At 44.6% G+C, this 23,724-nt stretch overlaps 1 protein-coding gene across 3 annotated transcripts in view; it reads left to right on the forward strand.

Annotated features, from left to right (window-relative positions):
• GABRB3 (gamma-aminobutyric acid type A receptor subunit beta3) overlaps positions 1–7,857 on the forward strand; it is a 259,983-nt gene extending 252,126 nt beyond the window's left edge. For all 3 annotated transcript variants that reach the window (XM_042840835.2, XM_005283304.5, XM_065580825.1), the window contains one exon: positions 3,556–7,857. In XM_042840835.2, coding sequence (XP_042696769.1) covers positions 3,556–3,906 — 351 coding nt within the window. In that variant the 3' untranslated portion in view covers positions 3,907–7,857. The remainder of the gene's footprint in view (positions 1–3,555) is intronic.
• Positions 7,858–23,724: the final 15,867 nt, after the last annotated feature.

The raw sequence follows: 23,724 nt of genomic DNA on the forward strand, positions 1-23,724 counted from the left end.
CAAGCCTTTGGAAATTACCCTCTTTTAAAATATTTATGGTGCTTCCTGATTTTTCGTCCATCTCAGTCTCTAAATAGAATAATGTAAGAATCCATCACTTCACACACATGCAAGGACTCTCATCCCTCAGAGGTGGGGGTTTGAGTAAAATTGATTCTGAAATAAGATGTTAATAATTTGAATATTTAGTCATTGCTGCAGGGCTGAAAGTAAATGAAACAGTTACTGGTACGGGGGCCTAGCTCCGGATCCCCAGGAGGGACAGGGCCTCAGGCGGAAGGGGTGGGGCTGGGGTCAGCCTCCCCCAGTCAGCTCATCCACGCTGCCTGGCCCGCTCCGCCTGGGGCTCCAACGGTTATTTAAAAGGGGCTTTAAAAGGGCCTTTTAAATCACCGGCCCCGGGACAACTGCCCCTTTTGCCCCCCCGTTGGCAGCCCTGCCGGTAAGGTCCCTACCTGCATAGCCGCCGATGGAGGTAAAAGGGGTAGTGACGTTAAATCACTGTTATGGCAGCACTTTAAGGAGGGTCCTGTGCTGCGGCAGCGCTTTAACATCACCGCCCCTTTTGTGCCCCTCTCCCCGTCGGGAGACATCTATAAGTGACAATTGTATGCAAAAAAGTTAGTTGTACTTTACAACTCTTCTGTGTGTCTTTCACTTCTCCTGCTGACTGCCTCATTCTATGGACCATGCTTAGACTTAGCTACCTTGCATTCGTTTTTGCAACCCTCAGCTCCATATACTCATACAAACAACAGATCCAGATTGTTACTGTGGTGAAAAAATGGGACTTCTTCACCCCCACTGAGGCTTTTTAACCCCACTGCTTTGCTACCTTGGGCCTTCCCTTGCGCCTGGGCACTCCCACTGCAGGTGTCCTTGTCGCCCACAGGGCCAACATGTCCGTTGTCCCCTGGGTTTCCTCACCCAGTGGGCCTTCCCAGGGCCTTGTCCCTTTCCCTGCTCTGGGTGAGGCTCCTTGCCCTCATCCCAGTAGGGACAATCCCTCCTTAAATGTCCCTGCCTCTTGCGGGCGTAACAAGCCCTGTACTCCACCACTGGCCTCCTGGCCCTCGTGCAGGACTTTTCCCACCACTCTCGGCAGCTCTTCCTAAACTCCCATCTCAGGAGTCTTACTAGGGCCCACTGCTCCCTTGCCAGCTGCCCAGCCTGCTCTTGGAAGGGCCCCTTGCACCTCCCATAGTCCCTCTGGGGTTTCCCGGCTCCCTTGCAGCAGGAAATCCTGTCTCCCTTGTGGATCATCTGCCCCCTTCCACCAGGGTGCTGACACCAGGGCCCAAGCAGGGATGGCATAAACACCTTCCGTGAAGAAAACCTCTGCGTAGGCGGGATCCATCATCCCTCAATAATGGCACAACTTTCCCAGTCCCCACAGTTCCGCTTGTATCAGAGGTGGACCGCAGTTGCCCACATTCTCCACCATGTGTAGCATGGTGGGCACTCCCCGCCGCAGCGCCTCCCGCTGGTCATCCTGGAATTAGCTTAGTTCCAGCCTCAGAGCACCTCCTGCTGGCCGGTGTCTTCCTACCTGTGCCTGCTTCCTCCTGGTCTCCACCACTTATAGCACTTCAGGCTCCATGTCCCTAAATGGTCAACAGAACTTTCTTTATGTACAGAGGAGCATCCCACTGGCAAAAAGTTGGTGGAGGACTGGAGCTGACTCCTGCTCCAGCCTTGCTCTCCAGCCTTGCTCCCCATCCCCAGCATACCGGGAGGGAAGGGACAGATTGGACACATGGAGGGATGTGGAAGAGTGGAATCCATTATACTCAATTCTCCACTGATGTAAGGTCACTGAGGAACCCAAAGCCTTCCGTGAAGAAAACCTCTGCGTAGGCGGGATCCATCATCCCTCAATAATGGCACAACTTTCCCAGTCCCCACAGTTCCCCTTGTATCGGGGTGGACCGCAGTTGCCCGCATTCTCCACCACGTGTAGCATAGCAGGCAGTCCCCGCCAAGGCGCCTTCTGCTGGTCATCTGGGAATTAGCTCAGTTCCAGCCTCAGAGCACCTCCTGCTGGCCAGTGTCTTCCTACCAGTGCCTGCTTCCTCCTGATCTCCACCACTTATAGCACTTCAGGCCCACGTTCCTCACAGACTCTGGTGCCCCTTACCTTGTGGTGCTGCCCCACAGCAGTGCCCCCACACTCTGGGTCTCCCCTCCCAGGGGAACCCCAACCCCCTAAGCCCGCCTTGCTTCAGTGACCCACTGCCAGTCCTCATCTAGCCCCTTCCGTCAGGGAGAAACTGCAGATCACACAACAGTTTAGGGTTGAGAATTAAAAAAAAAAATCATATGCAGTTGAAATTGCAGGATGAATTTTAGTTGGGTAAATTTAATAACTAGAACTGGAAATTAGCCTGAACACTGGGGTTAATAAAATATTCTTATGCAAACTGACATGGAGGGCCCTGCAAAGTGGATTTAAATGGTCAACAGAACTTTCTTTATGTACAGAGGAGCATTTCACTGGCAAAAAGTTGGTGGAGGACTGGAGCTGACTCCTGCTCCGGCCTTGCTCCCCAACCCCAGCATACCGGGAGGGAAGGGACAGATTGGACACATGGAGAGATGTGGCAGAGTGGAATCCATTATACTCAATTCTCCACTGATGTAAGGTCACTGAGGAACCCAAAACCAATGGCATTACTTAGAGCTATTTCTCAACAACTGTATTGTCCACTGGGGCTGGGAGGCATGGGAATAAGGAACCACAGTTGGCTCCTTGATGCTCCCCCGTCTCCACTGCATTGAAGTAGAGCAGTGAATCTGGCCCAGGATCTTTAATGACCTTAAAGGATCAGAACTTTATTTCATGATCATTCAAAAAGACAGCCCCTTCCAAACAACACCCTGTCCTCCAACACCATGATCATCATTGGCTCAGTACAGGCTCAAAGGAAAGAGTGCCACTTTGTGACTCCAGTCACTGGTTTCCCTTCCTGCATCCCTTCACTGTTGCCCTGATTACAAAACTGTGTAAATGACTTTGGAATGGAGAGTGTAACAGAAAAGTTGTAAAGAGGTCCACTGTGGTTCCAAAATGTAAAGCATTCAAGATTTCCTTAGAAATACTTCAGTAATGAAAGCAGAGCTGTTCCTTTCATCTGACTTTATGTGTGCACTTTGTCTCATAGGGATAGTAGTAAATCTAGTGTGGAAAAGCTATTCTAGTTTTATTTACTTCCCTATGGTGCAAGAGCTGTCAGCATGATTCTCCACCCCCACCCAGCAATGCAGATAAATTACTGAACTACACCTAACCCTCTAAAATGGAGTTTTTCTAAGGGGGGAAAAAGTGTTGGGCTGTGGTCAATGTGCAATTGCATATCATATGCTATTTTTTATTATGATCCTGATCCAGCAAAACACTTAAGCATGTGCCTAATTTTAAGTATATGAAGAGTACCATTTAGTTTGATTTTAATGGGGTTAACCTTGTGTGAATGTCAGACACATGGTCTCCAATTTTGTTCATATATGAAAACAAGTTTGGAATCCTAATGTTTTGAATTTCCTTTCGCAAACAAGGTGGATGCCCATGGAAACATTTTGCTAACATCTCTTGAAATTCACAATGAAGTGGCAAGCCATGAGGTTACAACCAGCGTTACTGATGCTAGGAATTCAACGATATCCTTTGACAACTCAGGAATCCAGTACAGAAAACAAAGCGCGCATCGGGAAAGCTTTGGAAGGCGTACAATGGACAGAACAGTGCCCCACAGCAAGAAGAGCCATTTACGGAGGAGGTCTTCACAGCTAAAAATAAAAATCCCTGATCTAACGGATGTGAATGCCATAGACAGATGGTCGCGGGTGGTGTTTCCATTCACATTTTCTCTTTTCAATTTAATTTATTGGTTATATTATGTTAACTGAGTGACTGTACTTTTCTAAAAGACTTCAATAATAATACATGAGATATTGCTCTGCCTGTCAAGTTTATATATATATGTATAATATGAACTTTTATTATATATAAAATACACATGTATGTGTGTATACATATATTGTGGAAGTGTGTGTATATATAGACACATGCACAGAAGTGTACTCTATATATATACACGCACGCACACACACACATATACATATTCTGAGGTTATGGACAATTCAGTATAGAATGCACATTAGAAGAACTTTTTTAAATTGAAAGACAGGTGTCCTCAAAACAGTAAGCCTTGAGAAAATTGAGTATTGTATAATCTCACTTTGACTGTCATAGAAATTTTCAAACAGTTGTAATCATATATCAAGTCAGTATTCGTAAACGTTGATTGTAAAAGCTGACATACACGTTGACCATAAACCGACATCTTTCCATTGGTAAGTTTAAAATGTCATTTGTATTGCATATCAATGTTACTTTGATCAAGCCAAATTCATTTTCCTTGCTAACAGTTCTAGTTTTTATATGTTGTAATAGATTTTTTTCCCTGTCAATTTTCAGTGATCGCTTGCTTTCTCTTCTGCAGTAAGTAAGCCTAATCATAGGGTGAGTGTTGCTTTAGTGTTTTGGAGAAATTCATAATGTTTCCAAACATGCATCTTAAATACCCATCAGCAATGAAAGGAAGTTTTTTGTAAGTTCTAAAATGTACAGTGCAATTTTTTCACTTGGACTGGTTCCAGCTAATATGTCATTCTGAAAAACAAGCACATTTTTAGTGTAATTTAGCTAAGAATTCAACCACTGCCAATGTGTTCTGCATCTGCTATAGATTTTAAAGGTCATTATTCTAGTGAAAGCATAAAGACATCTCAGGTTATTTGCTAATTCAACATGAAACCATCAAGCTATATTCTTTATTAAACATGCATTCACCTGATCAAACATTCTTATAACATTGTATGTTAATGTAAAATATATTTGCATAATATGCATATATATGTATATTTTATCAAGATTTTTCTTTTTGTGCTTGCTATTGTGACCGCATGCTATGTCATATTTTTGTTTCTGTGGTGTTACAACTTTTTATTATCTAGACTTAAGCAAAATAGACCATTTCTAATATTTCAATAACAGCATTTTCATATTTTATTTTGTACATATAGCATATACACGTAAATTCATACAGCTAGTATGTTCCAGTCACAGATCATACCATAAATGATAGCAAACAATAGGTCTTGTTTCAGCATTAAATATGTTCAGGCATTTTCTTTATGCAAATGTGGCCACTTTTGTTTTCATTCCAATTCATTCCTTCATCAGTATCCAGACTTTTTCACTCTAGTAGGTTCTAGTAGTAAAGATACACCAGTTTCAGAGCTGTAAACGTAATTTACTATTTAACAGAGCTAGACCTTTCTAAGGAAAAAAATGATATATTTTTTGTAAACACTGTTTTTATCACATACATCCATAAATAGAACCAAATAGTACAGTTGTAGACATAGATCGAAAAGGAAGTTAGGGGCTGGGTCCTGCCAGCTGTCTGCCTACAGAATTCCTATTGATATCAATAAGAACTTGGCAGGTGTTGTTTCCAGTTTGGAGTGCTACTGACAGGCATTAGTGGAGGGAAGACGTTTGGATATGCAACTGCCAAGTAAGCAAGATAAGATGAACCTAAAAAGTCTGCCTTTGATCTAAAATATCCTATGTTTTCAAAATATCTGACTTGTTTGTAAGTACAAGTAAGTGATATTTATGCTGCTGCAGTGTAAGTTCTTCATTCCCATTTTAATCTGTTCCAAGGTACATAATTCTTCTGTAAAACTTTGTTCTGAGCTGAAACTCAACATTCAAACTCAGGCTGCAAGACCTGAGTCACAGTCTGATTCTTGGGCTGATGGGTTTGCAATAATGTGCTCTCCCACACAAGTAGCTTGTGGCAACGCTGCGATTTAACCCTCAGTTGCTACTCACATGAGTAAAGTTAGAGCTGATCAGGGCCTTAGTGCTCATACATATTTGGTTACAGTGGGTTTAGACAGAGTGCCTGTTACTGTCATATTTAAACACAGATAAGCTTTGTCAACAATATAGGTCAAAGAGCTTCAAAGCTAAAAAAAATCCATTTTTTTTTTAATTTCCCTATACAAATTTGCATTCTGGAGCATGACATATTTTGAGCTTTCTAATAACTCATACATTTCCAAACTGACAATTAAAGAGAATATTTGCAACACTGGCATCATTACAAACATTTAAACAATTTCAAAACTAAAAGTACACATTTAAAAGGGATTTTAAACCCTAAAACTACATTTATGCAAACATTCTGATTAACAAAAACAAAAATAAAAACCAATTTATAACTTTCCATAATTTTTTTTAGAAAAAATTATACCTCTAAACCTATCCTTGAGCAAGCCTTGCAAGTAATGCTCTGCACAGCTGTGATGAATAATTGGGTTGAATTCCTTCTTCTCTGGACCCAGATATGCAAGGTGTTGAACACAGTACTGCCAAGTCTCATGATTTTATTATGAGTCACTGTATATTTTCTTAAAACCCCAGGTCCTGGAGTCATGTGATCATGCAAGACTCAGCATTCATTAAAAAAAAAAATACTAAGTTTGTAGCTCTCATGATTGTGGAAAAATACCTTAAAATTTGATCCCTACAGGCTCAAAATACAGAAGACAAATAAAAAGAATCCCAATTATTATTATTGTTTAAAATCTCATGATTTGTAGGCCAATTTGTAAGCCATTTTGAGAGGGGCCTGACTCACAATTTTTGAACACATGCGACTGGCATCTCTGGGAGGTGTAAACTCCTCAACTTTCATTGAAGTTAATGGCAGTTGAGGTTGGTCAGACCCTCATTTGAACATCCTCTTGCTTCCAGGCAAGCAAGTGGGGCCTTCCATTGGTTAACAACAACCCTTCTAGTCATTTAGGGCCCAATAGACATCCATTGAAGTTAATGGTGGGCTTTTAACTGACATCAGTGCGGGTTGGATCAAGGTCTTGGAGCTAGATTGTAACCTGACAATCTGCCGTGAGGCAGAGGCGGTGCATATCTACGCTAACCCAGGAACAGACTAGAGAACAATTTGGGTCTCAGAGAATCACAATTTACTTACTCCCTTGCTTCCTCCTTACTCAGTTGTGGGGAGAGTAAGTTAGGCACCCCTTTTCATGGGGCAGTTTATTCCTCCATCTATTGAAAATATATAAGTGAATATTTTAAGTGCTCCACAGGATTTTGTCTGCATGAGTCTAGCTGAATTCCACGGGGGACACACATTTCAAACCTTGAAACCTTCGGCCGATCTGATAAAAGCCAGGAAACTCTAAATTAAGGCTAACACTCCATCCTGACACCATTGTGCCTTTTGTCCATCTTCCCTCATCTCCAACCTCACCCCTCACGGGCGCGCGCACACACCCAACCACACACACACACACACACCACATGTTAAGAACAGTGTTTGTCTTAACTTTAAATTTTCTGGCTTGTGTGAGTATCTTCCAGAATGTGATTTTAAACTAACACTAATTATTCTAACCCAGTTACACCAGAGTAATGTATTTGGTAGCCAGTTAATCCTTTTCTAATTCACAGTGTAACTAAACAGTCATTTCCTCATCATTCATTCAATAAGGCATAGAGGAAACTAGGATTATCCTGTGTCGTAGCACAAAGGTTCAATAAGAAGTAGAAATATTATGGTGGTTAATTCTAAGTTGATTTCATCCCATTGTCAAGGTAAACTAAAACCCAGTCTTTTGTGCTTAGGGCACATTTATGTGTTTTTGGTATTTTTCAGTCGTGGAAAAAACTAGAAGAGCAAAAACTGAATGATGATGAGATGCTATATGAACATGTTGATGAATGAATACTCAATCATTAAAAAGGGACTTAAAGATTAATCAGTTCTCTTTTACTTGGTGGGGAATAAAGTATATTTGGTGAATTTATGTTTATTCTGATTTTACATGTCTCTGATGTTTAGTCAGATATTTTTAAAATAAAAGTTGAGCAGAAAATGATTTCCCCAGTTGACATGAAAGTAAAAATAAATGCTTCTTCTCTTGGAATCTACCATACCCTCAAGTGTTTTCTACGGCATAATGAGAGGAATGTAAAGTTACATCCACTTTAACTTCAAGAAATACTTTGTGGCATACCCAGGCTTGGGAAGGAAAGGCATAGTCTGGTGCGAGCCATCTTCACTTCCTGTTGAAGACTGCATGATCTTCCTCCACTTCATGTGTAGCTTCTACCACCCCAGGAAGCAAAAGAGAATGTGAGATCTGAATGAGACAATGCCCGTTCTTGACAGCAGCATTCTGTACACTGTCTCCATTAATCAAATCATAGATTTTTTTTTAAATCAAACATTTAAATGTAGTGATTGTTCCAGGAATACTAATTGTAATCAATATATTTTTATTATTAACGTAAAAATTGGTTTAGAGGACACAGAGTACTGAAGGACTCCAGTAGATTTAAATAGAAGTAATCTACATAACAGTTACAAGGAAGATAAAAATCAAGAGAAAGAAAGACATTCAGAATGAAGACTGGCTCAAGGTCCTCAAGTCCTGGATCTCTGGGAAAAGATAACAGTGTTCAGAACAGACCATCTTCCACTGATTGGAATCTTGAAGCAACTAATGGTTTGTGTCACAACCTAAACAATAATTAAAAGTATTAGACACTGTGGGTCTTATCCAAAACTCAATGAAATCAATGAAAAGATTCCCATTGATTTCAAAAGGCTGTGAATCAGTTTGACACACAGGGAGTTTTTCCAGAATAGCTATTCCTGATTAACTTTATGTACAGATGCTTTTAATCCAGAATGAGAAAGCATTATTCTGAATTAGTTTAATTCATTGGATTAAGCTAATTTAGAACAAGGAACTCTTATTCCAGAGTAGCTATGTTTACACATGGAGTTACTGAGGAATAGTTAGACTGGCTTAAATCCACACTCTATCTTCTTCCAGATTTATTTTGAGTAGACGGTCCCTACTCAAGTATAGATCATGCTAATTTTACACATATTTAGGATCTTGTAAAGAATTGCTGAAATGCACATTTTAGCATTTTGAGTGTGAGAATTTCTGGTTAAATGTGTCTTCAAGTGTATTCATTTTGAACATACTGTACAGCTATATATATATGGTAGATATCTATTAAACCCTTACAGTCACATCTAATAATTTTTAAGAGAATTGAACTCCCATTGCAAGTGAATGGGTGTTTTGCCTAAAATTAATAAGGTCATTTGTTTGCACAGCATTTTGGGGTCGTTAGTTTGCCTGCCACAAATGAAAAACAAATTTTTTGTCTAACTATCTCTATAGAAAATAAACTAATAGAAGCATGCAGCTGAAAAGTAAGTCCAAGAATAAAAAGAGCCCTCACACTTGCATTTTTTTATTGTATGGAGTAAAGGCAGCAATGCTTACAGTTGCCTTCAAACTCTCTCTAAACGTATAGGGCTTAAATTGTCTAAATGACGAGTGGCTTTGGATGCCTCAATTTTTAAGTGCTTTCCTTGAGACACCATATTTTTAGAAAAGCTGAGCACCAAGCTTCTCAAACTGGGCCCAAAAAATCGCTACTTACTTTTGAAAATGTAGGCCCAGGTGTGCTGAAGACATAGTGATATGTAGAGAATCTGTTGTGAAACAAATCACTAAAATGAACTGCAAGTTTGAACTATTCGTGGTTAAACTAAAAATGCTAAATTCCAGCAATTACTTACTCCACTGCAAAGAAAATATTAGAGGGGAATGTATTTGGATGACTAATCTAACATTTGTAATGTGCTTTTATAGCATGGCTCTGTCCTGACACTACAGCATAACTGACATTGCAGTACATCCTCTCCCTTGGCATCATGACAGCCGTAAAGCTTGATTGCTCAGTTTAACTCCACACACTTGCATTGCAGATAGTACCTATCCAAGCCAAAATAAAATGCGAGGGGTGAAGCAGTCACCATGCTACAGGCAAACACTGGCTGTACTTGTCTGTCCATGACGTCATAACAATCTTCAGGTTATTCATGTTAATTTCAGGGTTAATGTATTTTGTTTTATAAATTAACCATTTGGTGATAATAGGACTAGTGCTCCTCTCATTGCTGGCACTGCATTTTATATGTACATATTGATTTGGGGGGAATCCTAGGGCTTGTCTACACAGTGGGATAATGCAATCTGGGGGGGGGGGGGAGGAGGGATTTCTAAAGCATACTAATATGTTGCACATCAATTGGTCCATGCAGACCCTGCTGAAGTTCACTAAAGATTCCCTACTGCTTCAAGCAGCATTACATTAAAAACACACCAGCAGATTCTATATGGACCAATTAATGGCCAACCTGTTAGAGTGCTTTAGAAATCACACCCCATAGAGCATGTTACTCCACCATAAAGACAAGCCTCTAGCATCAAATAGTGTTTGCCGCCCAATTCACTAGGCCCCCTCTGCACATTTTCTGTATTCTACATTCACATTGCAGGTGGGGGTTTTTGCACCACTGAACCAGTTTGTAAACAGATACCTAACTTATCTGTGGGCTCAAGCCTACAGACACTTGCTACTGAGTAAAGTGATTACTAGGGCTGAGCAAAGAATTGATTTTTTTTAGTTCAGCAGCTGAACTGAAAAATCTGGAAAAAATCAGTTTGTTTCAATCTGAAACTGGTTTTTTTTCTCACTGAAACAACTGAGAAAAAATTGTGCAGCTTGATGAAAACATTTTGAACCTCATTTTTAAATGAAATATTGATTTGAATTGACCATTCTTTTCTAAATGGTTTGTTTTGAAAATGTTTTTATCTTTCTATGTAAAATAGAGTTAAACTTTGTAATGATTCCTGAAAGTGTTTTTATAGTAGTTTCCTATGTTTCCAAATCAGATACCCCTTCTAAAGCCCTGATTCAGCCAAGCACATAAGCATGTGCTTAATTTTAAGCATGTGAGTAGTCCAACTCAGGTCAATGGGATTACTCACATACTTAAAGTTAACCACATGCTTACATGGTTGACCGAGTCAGGGCCCAAGTGAGAAATCAGTTCAGTTAGAATATCAAATTTTGAAACCCAAAACAAAGAACTTTGGCTTTAATCCTTAATTTGCTGCAAAAATAGCTTCCAAAGAAGCTTTGAGGCGGTGTAATAGAAAGAACTTTAAAAATATCTAGTGCGTCTTCAAGGCACACTGTTTCCAACGCTGCAGTTGCTGATGTTTATAGTGACTGGGAGTGTGACGATAAATAAGCAATGATTTCCTCCCAATGGCCTGAAAGGCAGCCAGATCACTCCACCTGGGGGTTCCCCAGAATTAGTTATGCTGTAGCAACCGTACTCCATGCCCACTACCAGAGACTGGATTTACCCCACAAAAACAGAAATAACTCAGGCTGCCTTGCATAGGTGCTGGAACTAGGGGTGCTGGGGGTGCTGCAGCGCCCCCTGGCTTGAAAAGGTTTCCACCATATACAGCGTTTACAGTTTGGTTCAATGGCTCTCAGCGCCCCCACTACACACATTGTTACAGCGCCTCTGTTGCTTTGAGATGGCCAAACTGATGCTGGTTTGATCTGCAGCATTTTGTTTACAGTCAGCAAATCCAATGCTAATAAAACACAGCATGTAGACGATACAATATGATGTGCGCCACAGCTTTGTTCTGCTCACCTTTCCTTCCCTTTGCAGCATCTGGGATGCTAAAGCAAGATAAGTTGATTACAGCTCTATGCCAGTAGAATACATGCGTACAGCACTGGCTTGGTGTTCATTGGCGTGTTGCCTGCCATGAAATCACCTTTTATTACGTTTTGAGATTGGAAAGCCTTGAGACGAGTTTATATCCATGCCATTTTCACAATTCGAGATTAATTCTAAAACATTTTCCCATATCCCCATAAAATTGGCACTTTTGACTTTACCTGATAACTATTATACCATAGTTTGATAACATTTCTGTTATTGCAACATTTCATAATTTTCCCCATCACCACCTTCAAACAGAAATATGTACTTATTTTCTAGCAATAAAACACAATAGCCCATATACTGCTCAGATATCAAAGTGTACATTGCATGGTTAGTGAAACAACCACACCAATAACAGCAACCTTTAACTCCACGGGGCATAAATTTCAAAATACTGTGTAACTGGTTACACCTGCAGAGTGTTCTTGGTTTGTAATAATTGTTTGGATTTTATATATGTTACTTAACACAATACACTTCCATGCATCTCATTTGCCTCTACAATACGCATTTTCATTGAGCAAAGATTGGTATAATTTCCTAATGACCTCAGTGAGGGTGAATTTCTCTTTAACATTGTTTCTTGCAAACGTGTAAAATTCCAAATGCAGATGACAGTTTTAACATTCACAAAGATGTAGTTTTAATTACCATGTTGATTACTCAATTTGAAAAGCCAGATGCCTAAATATCATAAAAGGTCGAGTAGAACAAATCCTGCTAGTTCATCTGTTTCAATAGTAGAGGCATTTGTTGAATGGAAAAGTGATTTTAAAAATATTTAATTATTTCAAATATCAAGGGCCTTATTTTCCTTTACACACTAAGGTACCTTTGCAACATTCTTACACTGTATTAAGGGTCTTAATATACATGAGAATCAGATCCCAAGGATTTAGGAATTGGAACTGAGGTACCTAAAAATATGTAATTTTCCTCAGATAGAATATAACTAAGAATGACTCAAGCTACATAAAGAGCTGCTATCTTTTCCCCACATCTTCCATGGTAAATGACATTTTATTATTAGGATATTCACATAAAACAGCATGAACTTCACCTCTGACAGCAGAGAATTTGTCAATATTCTTTGCTTTTATTTTTGCAATTTCAAACCCACATTCCAAAGAAAATCAGCTGTCATAAAATCATATTATGTTGTACGCACTCCTCACACATGGTGGCTTCTCAAAAATGTTATCTATTGAGTAGAGTGTGAAAAAATATCCACTAATCATTAATTTAACCAGCTAGACGATTCAACCAAATGATTTCTATAAAAGACGGGATCCATATCTCATTAAAGCCAATAGCAAAACTCCCATTGATTTCAATGGGCTTTGATTAAGACCTAGAGTTAATGTCACCTAGGCTTGATATCAATTTCCTTCATTAACAATGTAGCTCTCAATCTTTTGCATAAGGTTAGTTACTTAAACAGCTCTTAAAATATTTGTATGAGTCACAGATTCAGCACAGGTGTGCACAGCATCAGGTCATTATAGAGCAGAGGTTTAAAATCAGAAATTCTACTAGGCAAGAGGGAAAGAAATGCTTGTGATTTGGGATTCATTAAATATGCAAGCCCTGAAGGGAACAACTGGCTAGGCAGCAATCACACTGGCCCACATAACATACATTTCCCCTCTTGTTCCTGCAGAGCAAGAACATTCAAGCAACTCTTATGCTAGTTCTTTTACTATCAAAGTGACTGCCTTTCTCTTGCTTGTTGAATGATGGCTGCTACACCTGGAGGAGAGGGTAGCAGCATTTGGGTGGCTAGCCTAGAATGGGTGGTGCATCCCCACTTCAAAGCCCTATCCATGCCAGACTCATGTAATGGCATACAATGATGCTGTACTAGCCCATGTTCTGGGATGGATTCCAGGTGGGATATTCCATGGTTCTTCATGGAGCTCTATGAATTTTTTCACAGGTTCCCTCTCTGACCTAATATGTCTGTGGCAGTGGCATGAGAATCATAGAATCATAGAATCATAGAATATCAGAGTTGGAAGGGACCTCAAGAGGTCATCTAGTCCAACCCCCTACTCAAAGCAGGACCAATTCCCAGCTAAATCATCCCAGCCAGGGCTTTGTCAAGCCGGGCCTTAAAAACCTCCAAGGAAGGAGACTCCACCACCTCCCTAGGTAACGCATTCCAGTGTTTCACCACCCTCCTAGTGAAATAGTTTTTCCTGATATCCAACCTGGACTTCCCCCACCGCAACTTGAGACCATTGCTCCTTGTTCTGTCATCTGCCACCACTGAGAACAGCCGAGCTCCATCCTCTTTGGAACCCCCCTTCAGATAGTTGAAGGCTGCTATCAAATCCCCCCTCATTCTTCTCTTCTGGAGACTAAACAATCCCAGTTCTCTCAGCCTCTCCTCATAAGTCATATGCTCCAGACCCCTAATCATTTTTGTTGCCCTCCGCTGGACTCTTTCCAATTTTTCCACATCCTTCTTGTAGTGTGGGGCCCAAAACTGGACACAGTATTCCAGATGAGGCCTCACCAATGTCGAATAAAGGGGAACGATCACGTTCCTCGATCTGCTGGCAATGCCCCTACTTATACAGCCCAAAATGCCGTTAGCCTTCTTGGCAACAAGAGCACACTGTTGACTCATATCCAGCTTCTCGTCCACTGTGACCCCTAGGTCCTTTTCAGCAGAACTGCTACCTAGCCATTCGGTCCCTAGTCTGTAGCAGTGCATGGGATTCTTCCGTCCTAAGTGCAGGACTCTGCACTTGTCCTTGTTGAACCTCATCAGGTTTTTTTCTGCCCAATCCTCTAATTTGTCTAGGTCCCTCTGTATCCGATCCCTACCCTCTAGTGTATCTACCACGCCTCCTAGTTTAGTGTCATCTGCAAACTTGCTGAGAGTGCAGTCCACACCATCCTCCAGATCATTAATAAAGATATTAAACAAAACCGGCCCCAGGACCGACCCTTGGGGCACTCCACTTGAAACCGGCTGCCAACTAGACATGGAGCCATTGATCACTACCCGTTGAGCCCGACGATCTAGCCAGCTTTCTATCCACCTTACAGTCCATTCATCCAGCCCATACTTCTTTAACTTGGTGGCAAGAATACTGTGGGAGACAGTATCAAAAGCTTTGCTAAAGTCAAGAAATAACACATCCACTGCTTTCCCCTCATCCACAGAGCCAGTTATCTCATCATAGAAGGCAATTAGGTTAGTCAGGCACGACTTCCCCTTCGTGAATCCATGCTGACTGTTCCTGATCACTTTCCTTTCCTCTAAATGTTTCATAATTGATTCCTTGAGGACCTGCTCCATAATTTTTCCAGGGACTGAGGTGAGGCTGACTGGCCTGTAGTTCCCCGGATCCTCCTTCTTCCCTTTTTTAAAGATGGGCACTACATTAGCCTTTTTCCAGTCATCTGGGACCTCCCCCGATCGCCATGAGTTTTCAAAAATAATGGCTAATGGCTCTGCAATCTCACCCGCCAACTCCTTTAGCACCCTCGGATGCAGCGCATCCGGCCCCATGGACTTGTGCACGTCCAGTTTTTCTAAATAGTCCCGAACCACTTCTTTCTCCACAGAGGGCTGGTCACCTTCTCCCCATGCTATACTGCCCAGTGCAGCAATCTGGGAGCTGACCTTGTGCGTGAAGACAGAGGCAAAAAAATCATTGAGTACATTAGCTTTTTCCACATCCTCGGTCACTAGGTTGCCTCCCTCATTCAGTAAGGGGCCCACACTTTCCTTGATTTTCTTCTTGTTGCTAACATACCTGAAGAAACCCTTCTTGTTACTCTTAACATCTCTTGCTAACTGCAACTCCAAGTGTGATTTGGCCTTCCTGATTTCACTCCTGCACGCCTGAGCAATATTTTTATACTCCTCCCTGGTCATTTGTCCAATCTTCCACTTCTTATAAGCCTCTTTTTTGCGTTTAAGATCAGCAAGGATTTCACTGTTTAGCCAAGCTGGTCGCCTGCCATATTTACTATTCTTTCTACACATCGGGATGGTTTGTTCCTGCAACCTCAATAAGGATTCTTTAAAATACAGCCAACTCTCCTGGACCCCTTTGCCCTTCATGTTATTCTCCCAGGGGATCCTGCCCATCTGTTCCCTGAGGGAGTCAAAGTCTGCTTTTCTGAAGTCCAGGGTCCATATTCTGCTGCTCTCCTTTCTTCCTTGTGTCAGGATCCTGAACTCGACCATCTCATGGTCACTGCCTCCCAGGTTCCCATCCACTTTTGCTTCCCCTACTAGTTCTTCCCTGTTTGTGAGCAGCAGGTCAAGAAAAGCTTTGCCCCTAGTTGGTTCCTCCAGCACTTGCACCAGGAAATTGTCCCCTACGCTTTCCAAAAATTTCCTGGATTGCCTGTGCACCGCTGTATTGCTCTCCCAGCAGATATCAGGGTGATTAAAGTCTCCCATGAGAACCAGGGCCTGCGATCTAGCAACTTCTGCTAGTTGCCAGAAGAAAGCCTCGTCCACCTCATCCCCCTGGTCTGGTGGTCTATAGCAGACTCCAACCACGACATCACCCTTGTTGCTCCCACTTCTCAACTTTATCCAGAGACTCTCAGGTTTTTCTGCAGTATCATACCGGAGCTCTGAGCAGTCATACTCCTCTCTTACATACAATGCAACTCCCCCACCTTTTCTGCCCTGCCTGTCCTTCCTGAACAGTTTATATCCATCCATGACAGTACTCCAGTCATGTGAGTTATCCCACCAAGTCTCTGTTATTCCAATCACATCATAGTTCCCTGACTGTGCCAGGACTTCCAGTTCTCCCTGCTTGTTTCCCAGGCTTCTTGCATTTGTGTATAGGCACTTAAGATAACTCAATGATCGTCCCTCTTTCTCAGCATGAGACAGGAGTCCTCCCCTCTTGCGCTCTCCTGCTTGTGCTTCCTCCCAGGATCCCATTTCCCCACTTACCTCAGGGCTTTGGTCTCCTTCCCCCGGTGAACCTAGTTTAAAGCACTCCTCACTAGGTTAGCCAGCCTGCTGGCGAAGATGCTCTTCCCTCTCTTCGTTAGGTGGAGCCCGTCTCTGCCTAGCACTCCTTCTTCTTGGGACACCATCCCATGGTCGAAGAATCCAAAGCCTTCTCTCCGACACCACCTGCGTAGCCAATCGTTGACTTCCACGATTCGACGGTCTCTACCCCGGCCTTTTCCTTGCACAGGGAGGATGGACGAGAACACCACTTGCGCCTCAAACTCCTTTATCCTTCTTCCCAGAGCCACGTAGTCTGCAGTGATCCGCTCAAGGTCATTCTTGGCAGTATCATTGGTGCCCACGTGGAGAAGCAGGAAGGGGTAGCGATCCGAGGGCTTGATGAGTCTCGGCAGTCTCTCCGTCACATCGTGTATCCTAGCTCCTGGCAAGCAGCAGACCTCTCGGTTTTCCCGGTCAGGGCGGCAGATAGATGACTCAGTCCCCCTGAGGAGGGAGTCCCCGACCACCACCACCCTCCTCCTCCTCTTGGGAGTGGTGGTCGTGGAACCCGCATCCCTAGGACAGTGCATCTTTTGCCTTCCAATCGGTGGAGTCTCCTTCTGCTCCCTTCCCTCAGATGGGCCATCTAGTCCACTCTCCGCATTAGCACCTGTAGAGAGAACATGGAAACGATTGCTCACCTGTATCTCCATTGCTGGTGCATGGACGCTCCTCTTTCTTCTTCTGGAGGTCACATGCTGCCAAACCTCTTCACAATCCATCTGTCCCTGCTGCGCCTGCTCTGAATCTTCAGAACATTGTGGCCGTAGAAGCATCTCCTGATGTCTGTCCAGGAAATCTTCATTTTCCCTTATGCAACGCAGAGTCGATACTTGTTTCTCCAGCCCTCGAACCTTCTCCTCCAATATGGAGACCAGCTTGCACTTTGAACAATACTCTATGTAAATAACTTCCAAGCGGAGTTATTAATTAAAGCACACAGTTGTGAAAGTGAAAGCAAACAGCATTTGGCAGCATGAACTTCTAATGAGAACGTCATTAAGGAATTCAGTTTCCAAACCACAAAGTGATTCATAGCACACTTTCTTGAGTGGCATCTGCGTTCAAATGCTATGGGAACATAGCAGAAATGGAGCAAGTAGATGTGGAGTTAAAATGCTGAGCCAGTGTTGGTGGGCAACTGTTTGAGACAGCAGGACCCGTTTAGTTAGACAGATTTCTTCATTCAACTTGAATTGGAACCATTTGATTATCTTGTTTATCAGAATGGTGCCCACCTTCTTTTCAAATTTGACAGTGAGGGATCATGTTTCAGTCCCATAGGTCAGGATACTGACCACTAAACTTTCATCTCTCTAGTTATCAAGGTGTTTGTGTGGAAGACGCTCTTGACGAATCGCCCGATTACTGACAACGCTTTTGGGGTATGGGCTTCAAGTTCTTGCTCAATGCCGCCCATGTTATCCACAAGAAAGCCAACCAACATTCCCTAAGGCGGTATGGTCATTTGCTTCGAATGCCTCCAGCTTCCCTGTGAGAATGGGCTTTGACTTCAACCCAGTGAAAGCAGGATAGAAAAGACTCCCCCCAGACCCCTGAAGACCTAAAGCACAGTGGTTGGGTTGGACGGGCATTCTACCTCATAATACCTGGTTGAGGACAAAACATCATGGAGGCACATAGTGCCACACAGTGGCCTGTACACTGTCCAGACAGCATGAGAATTAACTTTGTAGGCGACTTATAGTGAAGAAGAAAGGAGGAGGTAGATAAGAAAATACAGCCCAAGTGATTACCATTGTGGGATACCAATGGAAGACTAACAGCACTGGGCTTGATTAGCCTGCATTATCATTGCAAAGTAGGCAAGTTGCCAGCCCAGACTGAAGCAAAATCTGAATTTAAACCTACACCCTCCACCATGCTTGCAAACCTTGGTTAGAGGTTTTTCTGAGGCGGTGAAAGGGGTGGTTAGGGGCAATGTCCAGCTATAGCTCAGACTAACTCTGCAGTGAAGACATACCCAAGCTACCTCAAATGGAAATATATGGTTCTGGCATGTGTCTGGCTATGCTCTGCCAATAGGCATTTATAGGCACAAGCTCATCATGGCAAGAACTTGGAATTGTTGCTACACTTTCATCCACACCAGACTCTCAGTAGGAGATGATGACCTGTTAACTTTTGATGAGGCCTGCTGCTATGCCCACTGAATTAAAGGCTGATTATCAGTTAGAACAAACATTATCACACACTTCATTGTTCACCCGCCGACAGAGACCAAATCCTTCCCCCTGAACCAGAAAAGTACAGTGATGGAAAAGGAATCCTCCCTGCCCAAGCCATAAAATGGCTGCAGTCCTATGACTTGATTTTCAGAGGTGCTGAGCACACACAAATCCATCTACAATCAATGGTAGCTGCAGGTGCTGAGCATCTCTGAATATCCAGCCCCTCGTTCTCCCTCTGCTGAGGGTGGGGTGATGGCAAGAGGCTAAAAAAAACTAGAAGACCTTCTGACCCAGCCCCCCTACAACAGCCCCATCCCTCTTTTGTCTACTAGGTACGTGGGAGCGTCTATTGAGCTTAGCTCTGTGCCCTACAGGAGCTGCACAAACAAGGCCTGGCCTCCTAAATTTCATTGCCAGGGTGGACAGAAAAGGAAGCAGAGGTGGGATTTACATCTGTGCTTTCTGATGGCAGGTGGGCTGATCAGAGAAGATCTCCACACTAGATGTCATTTAGAAGAATTAATACTGAAGGGTCCAGTTCAACAAAACACCTGGCAATGAGAGATAGGCCTTATTGTTATTAACTCATTTGGGAATGAAACAAATGCTTACCTTCTTCTCAGGGCTGATTGGATTGACTCATGCTATGTGTATACTTTATCCCATGACAATGAGATGACTCTTGTGAGGAAAGTGAGCACGTTTTGGCCAAAAATGTGCCTTGCTTTACTGTGTATAAAAGAGAGACACTCAGGACCTGATTCTCATTTGCACTCAGGCCCAATTACATTGCTCTGAAAGTGGAAAGAGAACTTAAAGTGAGTGTAAACAAGGGATAGGAAATCACATCAGGTGGAAAGAATGAATGCCTTGCAGTGTTGCCAGGCATCATGGTACAGCCAATTCAGCAAAGCATATTGCGATCATATAAAAAGTTTACAATTTTTGGCAGAATTTCTGTTTAAAATTAAGAGACCTACTTAGTGTGCAACTCTAGCTGACATGTCAAAAGCATCTCCTGTTATCTTGAAAAGCCTTTTTAATACTCTTAGCTACAATAAGAAAAACAACCACTAACTGATCCAGTTCCTGGGGGATGGTGGTCCACAGCACAAAAGCCACCACCGCCACTTGGGCTAACTGGCACCTTCATGGGCATTCCCATCAGCAAGATCACAGCCTGAATGCAAGTGGAGACTAAGCTGCTCTCTCATTTCTAGTGGTGGTCTGTCCAGAAGAGGGCTGTGTTCCTCAGACTCACAGAATCTTAATCTGCCATCTTTCACAAGCAGTGATTGAACTGGAATTAGTAAAACTGAGCCTTTTCTACCGATCCTGCCCTTTCCCAGCACCTCAGTCAGCTTTCCCAAATTAGCAATGCCTGTCAGTGACAGAGAGTAGATGCTTCCTTTCTGGTGGGCTTGATTTTCTTGGCTGTTTTTCTACCTCTTCTTCAATCATTTAGTCCCTTCCTCTTTATTTGTTCTCATCTCTTCCTTTTATTTTTCTGTTGCTGAACATTGCCTCTGGCATACTCTCCTCCTCCCCTTTCTCCAGCCCTCCTTCAATATCTCTCTTTTCTTATCCCCTCACTCATTTTCGTTCTTCTCCCACACCTCCATCTTTCCTGTCTCCATGCTTCCTGCCTGTCTTCTTCTGATGTAAATAGACCAGATCATACAGCTGAAGTGTCTCCTACTGTGGTGGAGGAATTACTGCACATACATTTAAAATTGCACTTCCTCTTACTGATTGACAGCAGAGGCTGAATCTACTAGGCATTTCACCAGAGTATACTGGCAGACAGGTCAATGGATCACTAAGGTTGAGATCAAGTTTTGAAGTGCTGAAGAACCCCAGTGGATGGAGTTCCAGGGCATGGCTGGCTTTCATGATGGTTGGTTTTTTAATGTGCCATGACTCCTTCCTTCCTTCCTATGGCTCAGTTATGGCAGTCTCTGTTATAATGCCAGCACTGACTAAATCACACAGGTGTCTTCACTGGATAGTTAAACACTCTATGAATTATCTTGGTATCTGAATGTGAGTTGTGAAGCAAGATGTCTGTGTAAACTCTGTTCAGTAAGCACAAAACAGTTTACAGCAGAGGTGGGCAAACTATGGTCTGCGGGCCACATCCGACCCACGGGACTGTCCTGCCTGGCCCCTGAGCTCCTGGCCATGGAGGCTAGACCCCGGCCCTTCCCCCGCTGTCCTCCCAGCCCCACAGCCTCAGCTGGCTCCAGCATGGTAAGGGAGCAAGGAGTGGAGGATACCAGGGGGCAGTCAGGGGACAGGGAGTGGTTGGATGGGGGTGGAGGTTCCAGGGGGGCGGTCAGAGAATGGGGAACAAAGGGGGGCTGGATAGGCATGGGAGTCATTTGGGGCCTGTCAGGGGGTGGGGTGTGGATAGGGGTTGGAGCAGTCAGGGGACAGGGAGAAGGGTGGGGTTGGATAGGGGGTGAGGTTCCAGGGGGGGGCAGTTAGGGGCAGGAGGTCCAAGGAGGGGGCAGTCAGGGGACAAGGAGCAGGGAGGGTTGGATGGGTCAGGGATTTTGAGGGGGGCAGTTAGGGGGTGGATAGGGGGCGGGGGCCAGGCTGTTTGGGGAGGCACAGCCTTCCCTACCTGGCCCTCCATATAGTTTTGCAACCGTGATGTGGCCCTCGGGCCAAAAAGTTTTCCCACCCCTGGTTTACAGTAATCTGGCCCAGGACAGCCTGAAGCACCTTCTTTCACCAGCTCAGCTAAACAGAAAAATTGCTCATAAACATTCTGCTTAACAGTCACCAAGGGGGAAAGAACAAGTAAAGCAATATGCTTCATTTATAACAAAAGGTTGCTTCCTCCAGATGCCCTGCAGGATAGAGTTGGCATGAACATCTTCTTTCATACATTTATGGGCACTGATAGGAGCAACTCTTATGAGTATCTCTCCAGTGTTCTTAGTACAAGAGCACAAAGAATCAAAGTCTGCTAGCTCAGGCACACCTTAGGCTGGGCAGAAGTACTCTTAGGAGGTCCTCTGCTGATGCAGGTGGATGTTTTTAAAACGTGACTGGTGAAATTACATATCTCAGCTTTTGATTTTTACAAAGTGCGGAGCCTCTGCTCTCTGAAAATCAGGCCTTTTCAGACATGTCAGTTTGGGCATCCAAAAAATAAGACACTTAATTTAGGTCTTAGACTCATAGGCCCATTCCATTAAGTACTCAACACTGCCACGGCGGTGTTTACTCTCCTCATCTCTGACTTGCCTCAGTGTGAATTTAGGGCACTCAGCAACACATAGGGTCAGACGCCTCAGACTTTACATGGATTAGAACATAAGCGAGGGAACTAGGGGTGCGGCGGGTGCTGCAGTCCCCCAGGCTTTACACAGAGCCATGGTCCCCTGCGCCCAGGCCTCCACTTCCCAGCACAGAGCCTGGGTCCCAGCTGCCAGCCCCGCTGGCCCCGTGCCCGGTACTCCGCTCCCAGGCCCTGCGTCTGGGGCTCGGGTGCTGGCCACTGGTTCTGCGCCCCAATACCTGGCTGCTGGCCCTGTGCCCGGGGCCCCACACCCAGCCCCCAGCTCCCAGAGCTCTGCTCACGGGGTCCTGGCCACTGGCCCCACGACCGGGACTCTGCTACTGGCTAGGGTTACCATATTTTAAAAATACAAAAAGAGGACAATACTCGGGGCCCCGGCCCCGCCCCAACTCCGCGCCTTCCCCGCCCCAGCCCCGCCCCTTCCCCAAAGTCCCCACCCCAACTCCGCCCCCTCCCCTGAATGCTCCGCCCCCTGCTCCTCCCCTCCCCTGCTTCCCGCAAATCAAATGTTCGCGGGAAGCCTGAAACAGGCAGGCAGCAGGTAAGCTGGGGCTGGGGCTGGGGCTGGGGCGGTGACGGGGGGGCGCGAGGAGGTGCGGCCCAGTCCGGCCCCCCGGGCCGAGCTGCTCTGGCCTCGGCGTCTCCAGCTCGGCTCGGGCCCTGGGGCGCCGGCCCCGGTCCCAGCCGAGCGGCTCCGGCCCGCCCCGGCCCCGGCCCTGGAGGCTCCGACCCTGGCCCCGGCAACTCCAGCTCGGCTTGGGCTCTGGGGCATGAGCCCCGGCCGAGCGGTGCCGGCCGGCAGCCGAGAACTCCCAGCCCCGGTCCGAGCGGCTCCGGCCCGGCTTGGCTCAGGCCCCGATTCCGGCCGAGTGGCTCTGTCCCGGCCCTGGATGAGCACTGCCGGCCCCAGCGGCTCCAGCCCAGATCCAAGCCCCATGACCCCTCCCTATTTTCCCGGACATGCCCGGCTTTTCGGAATTTCCTCCCGGACGGGGATTTGCGGACCAAAAAGCCGGACATGTCCGGGAAAATCCAGACGTATGGTAACCCTACTACTGGCCCTGCATGTGGGGTCCCAGCTGCAGGCCACAAGCCTGGGGCTCCATTCCTGACCCCACGCCCCGCCTCCAGCCTTTGCTCCCTTACCCCTGTCCGGGTCCCCCCGTCCCAGAGACACGGCACTGCTCCTGGCCCCAGCTGGGGGTAAGGGGGCTGGCTTTCAGCACCCCCACTATTAAAAGGGTTCCAGCACCACTGGATTAGAATGTGGGTCTATCTGGTGTATGCAAAGCACTTTTATTTAAATAAGAGCCTCGTGCACACAGATTAACTGTGCTCTGACTGATTAATCACGCACTAATGATTTAAAACACAAAAGAAGGAGTTAATTGTGATGGAGCTGCTAAGCAGGGGACCGCAACTCCCATCAGCCCCCTCCCCACTACACATCCCCTCCCTTCTGATAGGGTAAGGGGAAAGTCCTGAACTAGGAAGTGG

The sequence above is a fragment of the Chrysemys picta genome, chromosome 1, assembly GCF_011386835.1.
Source record: "Chrysemys picta bellii isolate R12L10 chromosome 1, ASM1138683v2, whole genome shotgun sequence".
Lineage (NCBI taxonomy): Eukaryota > Metazoa > Chordata > Testudines > Emydidae > Chrysemys > Chrysemys picta.